This window comes from Anopheles cruzii, chromosome 3, assembly GCF_943734635.1.
Source record: "Anopheles cruzii chromosome 3, idAnoCruzAS_RS32_06, whole genome shotgun sequence".
Taxonomy (NCBI): Eukaryota; Metazoa; Arthropoda; class Insecta; order Diptera; family Culicidae; genus Anopheles; species Anopheles cruzii.
In genome coordinates, this window is record NC_069145.1 from 50,342,016 (window position 1) to 50,354,148 (window position 12,133).

At 38.4% G+C, this 12,133-nt stretch overlaps 1 protein-coding gene across 1 annotated transcript; it reads right to left on the reverse strand.

Moving 5' to 3' along the window:
• Positions 1-1,885: 1,885 nt before the first annotated feature.
• LOC128270539 (uncharacterized) lies at positions 1,886-9,133 on the reverse strand. The gene is made up of 4 exons (XM_053007948.1): positions 9,081-9,133; positions 8,740-9,024; positions 5,282-7,930; positions 1,886-2,469 (listed from the first exon to the last, which is right to left on the reverse strand). Exons 1-4 carry the CDS (start codon positions 9,131-9,133, stop codon positions 2,394-2,396), a joined length of 3,063 nt encoding a protein of 1,020 aa, XP_052863908.1. The 3' UTR covers positions 1,886-2,393.
• Positions 9,134-12,133: the final 3,000 nt, after the last annotated feature.

The following is a 12,133-nucleotide window of genomic DNA, read 5'->3' on the forward strand; positions in this document are numbered from 1 at the left end:
GCGACCAGATTTGGTCAGTTTAGCCCTCTAAAACTTCATGTCAACTAGGTTTAATCAGGTGTACCATTGTTTTGATTTTGACATATCAGTAAGCGTGTTTCGTCAGTATATTCGGTCGGTCGCGTTTGCGTGTGAAATTTTCACAATAACTCACTGACATGTGTAGCTACCTAACGCCACAAGGAAAACGGATTTACGTAGCCCGCGGAAATTCCAATTTCGCAAAACTTTTTGATCACCCCTCGTATATGCACACCGCGTTTGGAGTCGCCATCGCGCATTGTGTCCACAGTGGTAATGACCGGAACCTCTCGAAGGATTCCAAGAACACTTAAATCCTGTGCGGATGGTTAATCTTCTTATTTGGCGTTACGACCGTAGGGCGATCTTAGCCTGCACCAGAGACAATGTTAATATCTCTGGTGCTTTTCGCAACAGTTCATTTTTACGGGCGGAGCTGTTAGCCCCGCGCCAACCCCCTTTCCAGCTGGTATCGAAACCTTGGCCGGCTGGGTGACAACCGGTCCAGGGACTCGAACCCAGGCCAGCTGGATGATTAATAAGAGTAGGTTTACAGGGATCTGTTGTCGTATTTGCGGAAAGCAGCGCAACGTTCCCACAGGGCGACTTTCAGTTGTCAGTCGAACACCAGAGCAGTCAGAAAGCGTGTGCTCCTCATACTGAATAGACGTGTTTTCTCAATTTAGCAGGATCCATGAAAAGTAGAATTTCTATGACATCCTATAAACTGCCCCTAAAATTCATTTTGGTAGGCCATCGAGGTGGAAATGGGCTTCAATGAAATATGCTTTTGACGACTTGGCGACCTACCACTTTGGAAAAAAGTTTTTCATATTTCCCAATTTTCGGAAACCAAAATTGTATTTTATGCATAAATGGAATGAATAAACCTTCCAAATAAAAGTTCAAGCATCGACAAATATTCAGCCCTTTGTTTAATAATCAGATGAAAAAGGTACGCATTAATTTGATCCCTCGGCGGTTTAACTGTCGGATAAGAAGAAATACGAAGAGGGCGGTTGATCTTGTTAAGGCATGGTTCACAAGAAACTGTGCGGTGGCCCACCATAAATCTGAAGTTTAGTTATAAGAAGAACAAGTGATTGACGCCAGACTGAGGATTAAAGATCATATAGATACGCTGTTAGCAAGGCTACGACAACCCTGTCCATGCAGCGGAGCTAAGCAGAACGTACCTTCTACGCGTAGCGCTTGCCTCAAGCGAATTACTTGTCATGATGGATAATCAAGATAATCAAAACGGGGGATTACAAATGAAACTAGAAGCGAACAACTCAAAGATCAAAACACACGGAATAGCGATGGTCGGTTGACCATCGTCTGAGGCCCATCCTCGGTGCATACTCAAATCTCAAACTTCTAGACTATTCAGTTCTGCCGGATGCTAATGTTGTAGAAAATACCTATAGGTCGTGACCTTAACAAACGGTAGGTGTGTTGGTGGTCGATACGTACGATTAATAATCGAAAAAATGTGTAAATAAAATGTCACCGTGAAAAACCGTTCGTTCTCATTCTTTTTCTTAAAACCGAATGCAGCAAATGCATGCATATTGAGTATGATGGTAGTTGATAGGGTATGGTCAATGGTCTACATGAACATGTTCGTTTCATATTGCTGAAATGCAACTAAGTTTCATCCACTTAGCATACTTTCATCATGCGATGAGCAATAGCTACCGTTTGCTCCTAACTATGGAAAAGAACTACTCTCAATAATTCCTTTCTGGAAGCAAAACCTCATACAGCAAAAGTCGGAGAAACAACAATCTGCACAATCTAACTTCAAAACAACAACTATCACTTATAGCAGGCAAAAAATTTTACACAATGACATTTATTTGACAGTGATAAGTGAATTACACAAATAATACTATCAATAGAATTTGAAGGTTAAGAACTGAGTTGATATTTGGTGTTGGAGTTTGCCGCTTAAACACCAACAGAACTTTGACCTTAAATAATTTTTTTTAAATGGAACATTGACAATAAACAGCATAAAGTGCAAAGCAAACTGCTTGTCCAGCTATTTCAAATGTTTTTACTTGTCACTCATGGTTATTGGTTGTTTGAATCGGATTTCGATACGATTTTGCTGTCTCTATGTGAACATTGAAAATTACCATTGCAACAATGAAAACTCGGTAATTTTTAAAGATAGTGGCATTTTTAGATATTCAGACATCGTGTCTATCCACACTATTGAACATGTAGAACAAACGGTTATTACAATCAGCACTTTTGCATTATGTTAATGCAATTAACAGTACTTTTGTATTGTTCGTGATTTAAACGTGCTCTGCTCTACTCTTTCTATGTCTAGTTATATTTACTATCTTTTATCTTTGTTTTTACACCTCCTCTTCGTCGGAAGATGAACTGGCAGGTATAGTGGAAAACCATGCGACCCGATCCTTGTCGGCAGCACTGTAGAAGGAATAGGTAAAAATAAATTAATAGATATTGGTTTTGGAATTCACGATTTTATCACTACTTTATCAGCTCTGTATATAAGTTTCTAGAACTCTATTAAATTTTTTAGAAGTTCTATAAGTTTCGAGAACTTTACTTTTAACGGAAAGTGTAAATATTTTTTTTACTTAGATACTCTTCCTCTTCTTCAAAACTGTTCCTGAAAAAAAAAACACTTCGCCTAAGCATGGGTTTTTTTCGAAATAACACTGTGACCAATAAGTAAGGAGAATTTTTATTTTGAACTTGTGTGTGATTTAGATAGGGATAAATGTTCGTATTTCTAAGTTCGTCCTTTTGTAAACAGTTAAAAATAAATTTTTCGTTTTTCATCATGTCAGAGCTGTTCAACAATGCAGTTCGAAAGAATAAGTTTAAACCATTTTGAGTTACCATTTGGGTTTCAGAAAAGTGATGTGTCGATTTTCACATTTTCGTGCAAACTCAACCGACATCGTTCCACAACCACCGTATTCACCTGACTTAGCTCCAAGTTACTTCTGGTTATTCGCTAAACTAAAGAGGCCGTCCGTGGACACCGTTTTAAATCTATAGAAGAGATATAAACCGAAAGGAAGAATGCATTGGAGGCTATACCGGAAGAAGTCTTTGCGGCATGTTTTGAAGACTAGAAAAAAACGATTATAAGCAATTTCTCGTTAGTTTTTGGCCACAGTAGTATGCTAGATATTATTTTCTACAGACTTCCTACAGACAGATTAGATCCTTTTTTTCTACGGACTTCGAATGTTTTTCTTTAAGCTTTTTCTGCACTTGGAGGAAAAAATGTCAATAAAATAATTCTTGGACAGTAGAGAGTGTGTTACAAACAAGGTATTACCAACAAGGCTTTTGGCCAGGAAGTTGGTATCGAAGAGCCTAAAAGCAGAGTGAAAATATGCTAGCGACAAAGTCGAACAACATACTTCACTCGAAGAAACATCTTTGTATTTCGACTTCTCCGCAAACAAACTGACAGACGAAAAACTTCTTGGCACTGTATGCATACGAGTATATGCATGAATTGCGTTGCGTTATTGTAAAATTATGATCGATACTTATAGAACGGCCCATGCATAGGTTGGTTTTAATGAGTCGTAGATCTTAAAATCATTATAAAGTACAGTAAACTTCATGCATTATAGTTAAACGTGATATCATTGGAACGATATTTTGTTCGTTTATATTAGAATATAATATTTTAACAACTGAGTGGCGTGGATTGCAGCCGATCAGGATAATCTTTTTCGCATACTTTTCGCAGTAAAACAAGCCATATTTTAATAATAATGTTCTAACATGACCTGAAGTACTTAAAAATTACTTACCATATCTGTATACCGGTCACATTTATTGTAACGTGTTACGAGATGGAAAGTTCGGTGGTTTCACAATCGCCTTTTAAGAGATCAGTAGGATAGTGAAAAAGAAGTACCAATGAACTGAACAATACGCTCTAATAAACGATACCGATTTGGTTGCTGTTCTTTGTGTTCATACATAGACCAAGTGCTGTAGAATAATGATTTCATGATGATGAAAAACAAATTATAGAACGTTGGAGGGAAGGTTTAATGAAGATAATGTCCAACTGAGACATTCGGAACACCGCGAATTGTTTTTTTTTCCACGACATTGTGGGGCAAGCTCTGTCACTTAGCTCCCCAACCTTTCCACACGGTAAACCCCTCCTCCTAAGGCACATGCCCACATCGGATATTATGAAGAAAATTGTAGTACCTAACATATTATGATAAAAATCTAGCATCACCGAAGCTCCGCAACGCTCCTTACCGTGAGGCGCAACCGTTCGTTGAATGTTCTCTATGCGCGACTGAAAGCTCTTAAACGTTATCAATACAACCAAACAAAATTGTTGCAGGTTGCAAACATGAATGTTCAAATATATTTGAAAAAAATCGCGCTCGCAACGGAGTTCGCGGTCGGCTTAAAAATAATAAAGTCTTCTTATATATAAAAGTGAAAAAAGTCACAAAAAAGTGTCCGACATTCATCGGGAATTACATGTGATTTTGTGACGTAAAATAATATACCATGACATCACATTATTTTTCCAATGATAGCACTTTAAATTGGATTGCATGAAGTTTTCTGTTTTTTATTTCGACTTAAAGTTCACCACCTCATAAAAAAACATCCTTATATCTGAATTCGATTGGAAACATTTTTTGACCTTGTTATATAGCAAAACAAAGAAAATGTCTAAGTTAGAGTAAAATCAAGCTATGTGATCCAATCTATTGCGAGCATACACACCCTGTACATAAAATCTGGTAGCAGAGCATCTTTCATGCTGCTGCAATCATGCTAGAGCAATGATGGTATTATAATTTTTTTTCATAGCATTTAGTGTTTAAAAAGTACAATCGAGTGGAATTCTGGTATTCCCACAGTAAAGTTATTGTACAATCATTCCTTGCCCAGGCTTTAAACTAAAACAAAGATTGATACAATTTACAATTACGTATAGGGTAGTCACATTATCACCCAAACTGCCAAATGCTGTCTATTTGGCATATTCTTTATATTATATATTGGCATATGTAGAAAAGCAGTAATTTTTAAGATGTGCTTGCAAAACTGACGTAGCTACGTTGCGTCCTTATGTACGAACAATTGATAATACTATGTTACAGAAACACATTTTAGAGATTAATAAATGGTTCATACATGGAGCCCGTAGAATTTTTTATGCCAATGATAAGGACACTAACAATCAAAAATACTTGTTTGTATTAATGCTTACGGTGTGTTTCTCTTGCAACTGCTACTTGGTAAAGTCGAAGATACGCGATAGTAGTTCTGCTGTTCTTCGTCGGTGGTATCCGGCATCTTTCGTTGCAATGTCATTGTTTCTTGAATCGGTGCACTTCCCTTCATGTTATCTTGTCCGTCCAGATAATAATGCACATTTCCAGATGATTTGCAATTTTCGCATTCGCTGAGATAATCCTCGTCGAGGCTATTATCGTTTTGCAAAGCGTGCTCTCTTGGATTAGCACAACCTGTGATCTCGTTACTGGTATTGGTCCCTACTGGTAGCCCAGTGTCTTTGAAATTCGTATGGTGTGTTGATCGATACTGTGTAAACGCGTGAGGTTTGATTACTTCAACGCTAGGATCGGTTATCGCTTTTGCTTTTACAGATTTTATGTTTATCTCAAAGGAAGATGCTGATGATGTTGGAATGTTTATAACAGACGGTATATGGTTTACTGCTTCCGTCAATAGGCTGGGTTTTTTGGCGGTGCTTTTTTTGTATGTTGTGGTAACGTTTTTAGGCAATGTGTTGCAATCATATTGCGCCCTGCCATATACTTTATTGGTAAATGAAGAGTCACCAGAAGCAATCGGTTTCAAAGCAACATTACTGTGTGCATATACTTGATCTTTGCGCCTTTTTTTGTCGTAGTTCCTAGCAACAGTGAAATATTGCCGGGGAAGCGAGTTCGAATAGTCGTTTGCAACTCCAGGTGTATTGTTCAATTTAAGCGTACTGCTGGTGCTTGTATCCTGATTTACGCAAGCCGAAAATTTTCTCTCATCCTTTTTGTTAGTGTTACTCGAATTGTTGTTGGAACTACCGATGGATTCAAGTACCGTAACCGAATCTTCAATGATAGAAATGTTTGTTTGGTTCACTAAGCCGCAACTTTGCTGAACCTTTAAGGTGGATTCAGCTTTTGCATCTCTCTCCTGACGCCTTTGGGCCTGTTTCAGCTGGTATTTTTTCGCCTTAGGGGGAAGAATAGGATTACTTGGTGGGTAGACCCCAGTGGCGGGTTGACCCCAGTGGTGGGAATGTTGTGGAATAGTAGGAGATTTTTCGAGGACAGAAAATATATCATTCTCTGTGGCACAAACATTTAAACGAGACACAAGGTCATCTCGCATCATTGATGTTTTACATTCTTCTGCACCGGTATGGGAATTCTTTTCCTGTTGGTCTCGCGCCATATGATGTTGTTGCCTCGGTTTACTTCCACTATCGGAGCCATCAAGTGCAAACGTTTCGGAAAACTGGGATCGAGTTTTCGAAAATGCTATCCCGTGATAAGGTGCTTGTGACGTGCTTTCAAGTCCTTCCGAAACTCTTTTCGTTCGGTTACATCCTGCCCCAATAATGTTATCATCCCTATATCTATCATTGTCACTGCAGTTGTTTGAGTGACTGTTTGCGCGATTATATAAACGGTCTGAAGAATTTTGTTTTCGATTTTCGCTCACTTGCTGCGTGTGACTATGGAGGTCTGATGATCTTCGACGGTTACGAAACGCTTCCATTGGCTGAGATGTTACTGAGGATATGCCAACTAACATGGGTTGGTAACCCCTGTGTTGGACTGGACAATGACACACTTTGCGGTTTGGCGCAATGCTTGAAACAGCTGTTGCTAAAGTGCTTCTTACTGATGTGGTCGGGATGTGTGCAGATCTTTTTGTGGTGTCTACATTACAATATGTTTGCAATGCCGAGGGCGATGAAACTGATGTGATGATACGTTTTGTTTTATTTGGACTGATAGTGTGGTCTACAATCGAAAATTGACGGGGTATCGTACGATGGTATGTTTTTCCAGAGAAACGACATTTGTTTACGAAATTATTAGAGGTATCTTTAGTAATGATTTCTTTGTTGCTCATCATGTCATTATTGAACACTACGGACACAGGAACCGATTCCATCACAATTTGGGAAGGAACGTTCGAAGACAATGACTCCAAATTTAAATTTCCAACACCTTCGGCGACATCAATCTGACTACAACTCGATATATCTAGATATTTTTTAACGTTTGCGAACTGGTTGTTAGCCATACGCGATGTTGACGAGGTTTTAATATCTTCTTTATGAGAATTTTCGTAAGCAATCGTGGAATTTCTCTCATTGATTGAAAATGTTGAACCAGACTGAGCTAAATCGGCATGCGTGTTTAAGATGCTTTCACATCTTGTGCTAACACTCAAATCAGTAGTTCCAACAGGAATTGAATCATTGGAATAGGTACCATTTTCACCGCTGGCAAGAAGTTCATTACCAATATAATGAGTTCCTCTGTCGTTAATAACTCCACAACGAACCATGTGCGTTTTATGGCCGTTGTAAATACGCATAATCGAAGGTTCGTCTATTTCATTGCCAGTTCCGATTGTTACCATGGACTGATTACGAGCACTATTGAAATCTGTCTCGGAAGTAGGAGATAACGCTAACCTTTCGCTGGTTATAGTTGCTACACTATGTGTTCCGACATTAGTGAGTTCTGTAGTACCATTATCCATAGATGCACTGGGGTTACCGTTAATGTTAATATTGATCATATTATTGGTAGCTATCATATCCGACTCCTGCACGATGTTAAGGGGAAAACTACGTCCAGTAGATGTCGCGACACTGCAAAGGAGAGATTAACGAATTAAGTACATAAAAATAAGCCTTTTTTATATTGTGCCTAAAATTCTTATTCATTTAAATTTGTTTAAACATAGTATTTAAAATTATTATTCAATTTCCACAATGTTTCAACATTCCAATTGATAAACTGGTAACTGTGGCAAACACACGAGTTAAATCTTCTTAAACTAACTGAGGTAACCGTAGCGATTTTGGGTATGTTTTATGCTGTAAATTTACGATTCTAGGTTATTTAATGAATGATTCAAGATTAAGATCATGGACCACATTTCATTAGGGCGCGTAATGCTTCGTCGATGGAAGAAAACTGTACAGTGCGTTAACTTATTTTGAAACCCCAGCAATCCGTCTTGGACTGTATGGGTAATCGAAAAGGTTGGGACTGTATGTATTGGTTCTGAACACTAGTAAATGTTGAGTTCTAATTGGCTAAAAATGGAACAAAGACGCATTCGAATGCAAGTTTCTTGGCAACATTTAGAGGTTCTTCGAAAGGATAAAGTGGATTTTGTGCATTGAATCATCACTGCGGTCTAACACCATAATCCTGGATCAAAACAAGTGGCTGAGGAGTGGTGAGAACCTGATTTTTCAACTCCGAAACGAGTTCGTATCTTGAAATCGGCCTAGAATGTTTTAGCATCAATATTTTGAGGTGCGGAACCATAAATATGTTTAAATATTTGCCTTAGTATAATATATGCTTGTGTCGTAAGTCTAAGTAAACACTAATGCCTGTTGTAGAAAGCTAATTGAAAACAACAATATAACAACCAATTTCTATTTACCTGACTGTACACGAGCCCAATGACTCAGTGTGGGAAATTGATATGGCTTCCTCATATGGTGGAGGTGCTTCTCCTCGGCTATAGTATGTTCCAGGTGGTTTCCACAATTGATAATGTGGGGAAACTGCATGATCAACATAGGAGTAGTCCATGTTCATCGTTCCGCCGCCAAGGTACCCAATGTTCCCACCCATATAGCTGACATTGTTCACTATATTACGTTGTGCTGGATCTTCCAACACCTCGCGGCATTCTTGAGCACGGCTCTTGCGATGACGCAATCGGCTAACCACAAAGAATAGCAGTGTAAGTGAAAATGTAACTATAACTCCGCTTGCTACTAGTCACATGCCAATATCATAGGTCTTTTCCGACGTGCTGCCAAGGGTGTCATCTAGACAGATAAACTCACAGCACGAACTACCGATCTGAAACGATTTACAATCATGCGGAGGAGAACATAGAACGGCCTTGCATGCTTTCGGGTGGCCATTATCACACAGGCACAATCGACAAGTGTCAGATCCTGGAGGAACATAATGGGAATCTAAAAAGGTAATTATATAATTTATTTTATAAAATATCAAGAACTTTACAATGTTTTAAATCATAAACGAGACTGTTAAATTACCTTGTTCCACTTTTTTTCCATTGACATCACGACACTCTCCTGGTAACGAAACAACATTGCCATATGCTCCTAGTAATCGAAAAGATGATTTTTTCATATTATGTTTTGGTACACTCAAGGAACATAGGAATTTTATTCATTCAGATTCAAGAAAGCATAAAACATAATTTCATGAGGCTGTGTACCATTATTGTGTCTAGATATGATCGACACATAATCAAGATGAAATCAAATATTTGGATTGCAGAAATATCACACAGTGAAACTTTTTCATATCATGGTTTCTTTTTACTTTTTTTCTTATCCAACAGGTACTTACCAATAGTGAAATGAATTTGATTCAACAATACTAAACAATACCAAAACCATCCCCCACATTTACCTACAAAGCACAACATATCTGAACAACCTTTTACCATGGTAGTAAGCATTATTTTCCAAATAGAACACAAATTGCTAATCAGTCCTTCTTTTCGGAATAACACTATAGCAGGAGGCAACCTTTTGACGGAAATGGATAAATAATCCTTATCAAATTCATTAGTATAACAATATTTTCGCTTAGACGCAAATGAAACAACCTCTTCTATGAAAAGTTTTTATGTGCGTTGTTCAAAACTTTACAATCTAGGAAGTGAAAGAAATCATTCACTTGTAGAAAAGACAATCTTTCACATCCAAGCAGCACTTTTTGATTTCTGCCAAAAACGTTTTACTGCGCAAAAGCATTGAGATCCTATTTGATGAGAACAAATAATGAAAGGATGAGAGAAACGAGAAACACAGTCCTGCTTGCTGAGAGTAGGTTGTACATTCCCCAAACGAGACTTCACTTTTCGGATATATTAGGTTGGCTAAAAAGAAATCGACGTTTTCTGGGTGATGTTCAGAATTATATTTAAGATACTTCCGATGGTTCGATTTTCGTCAAATATGTATCGTTTTGTTGGAAAATTTGTTGTCTTTTCAAACGTAGGCTTATAATGCCTCTTTTGTAAAAGGCTTAGTCGTTGTTGGCGAAAAACTCGAGCAATCCATTTCCACAATCCTTTCTTGATCTCAGTTTTTCATCACTCAGAAAATTTTGTAATGCCCGAAAAAAGTTAACAATCGCTTGGTGCAAGGTCCGGACTATACGGTGGATGCATTAAAACTTCCCAACCAAGCTCCCGGATTTTCTGGCTAGCCATTAAAGACGTCTGTGACATTTCGTTGTCCCGTTGGAACACAAAACCTCTTCCGTTGGCCGATTCTGGTCGTTTCTGGTCAATTGCTAGCTTCGAACAGTGCAATTATTGACAGTAGAGATCTGAATTTTGTGTTTGGCCACACGAAAGCAACTCATAGTACACGATTCCTCTCAAGCCCCACCATAAACTCAGTCCTGGTCCTGGTTTGACCATCCAGTAAGCTGCTTCACCACGCTTAGACCACGATCATTTCTACACAGTATTGTCGTATGTATCCCATTTCACATCCCCAGTACCCATCTGTTTACGAAATGGGTCGATTTCATTCCGTTTGGCCAAAATTGCGCAGATGGAAATTCAAGGCATTATGTTTTTAGGTGTAAATATGATGGCGCTCAAACATCGAGCTTCTTTGTGGATCCAGCTTTGCGCAAATGCCTTAAAACTGTCTGATGGTTAATCTTTAGTTCCTGGCCGATGCTCTGACTACTAACATGCGACCAACTTTGATTATTTCTGTGATTTTATCGACATTTTCGATGACGTGTCTGCCTTGTAGAGGTTCATCTTTAACATCGACAATAACTGAAATGGGTCAACGAAACCAAAATTTATTGCAACCAGCTTTTAGAGTATTGGCACCATAATCACCATGCACAATTTCAGCCTAACACAATCATAAAAAATAAATAATATAAAATACAAAAAATCAGCAAGAAATTATTTTGCTCTTTCCTAAGTAAATTCCTAAGGTAAATTGATCATGGAGTTGAATGCTCTCATTTTAATGTAAAACTGCTTTTGGTTAAAAATGGATGCTTTGCTGCTTTGCTCATGATGGAGTTTTAAAAGCGGATAAACTTAAAAAGTGGATGAATACTGATACGCCAGGTTCTAAGTGTAAAGACAAGATGCAAATTGAGGGCAATTTGTGTTGTCAGGATTGGTCGAGCTGCAGACATCCTGTAGCGCGGCACAGTGTTTACGTAGCTTAAGATCGAGCCATGCTGACAAACCTATGTTCACGTAGCTTAAGATCGAACCAGATTGTGTCCCTTTGTTCTTCTTATGTCCACGTGCTTAAGTCTTGCGTTTTCCGCCCCGCTTTCCTTTTTGTTCAAGTGTTCAAGTGTTCGTTCATAGCGATACAACATCACCGCTATATCCGTTGACCCACTGTCGCTCTCATAGTAAACTACCAATGTGGTTAATTAGGCACCAGGGGCCAAATCTGGTGAATACGGTGGATATTCCAACAATTTTTTGGATTTTTGCCATTTCTAAAATGCTTGTGTGACCCTGCACCCTGCATTGCGCTGATGAAAGAGGATGTTTTTTTTTACTTTCAATAAAGTCTTTTATCACAAGTTTTCTTTTTCAGTTGGTCTACAAGGTTACAACAATAATCGAATTTTTTTTATTGTTTTAACATTTTGCAAATAAAATGCTGCAAATGCAAATGCTAACAAAATTCCATTCGCATCCCAAAAGACCGATGTTACTGAACCTTCTTGGCCGATTTCTGGACACGAATTCGTTTCCGTGCCGAAAAACCAGGTTCACACAATTCTTT

What these genes read in the sequence shown, in the direction of transcription:
- LOC128270539 (XM_053007948.1), bottom strand. Translation starts at nt 9,133, where the DNA reads ATGACACCCTTGGCAGCACGTCGGAAAAGACCTATGATATTGGCATGT. An exon ending in ATGATATTGGCATGTGACTA is followed by an intron (nt 9,025 to 9,080) that starts GTAGCAAGCGGA and finishes CTTTGTGGTTAG; the next exon opens with CCGATTGCGTCATCGCAAGA. An exon ending in TTGGGCTCGTGTACAGTCAG is followed by an intron (nt 7,931 to 8,739) that starts GTAAATAGAAAT and finishes TCTCCTTTGCAG; the next exon opens with TGTCGCGACATCTACTGGAC.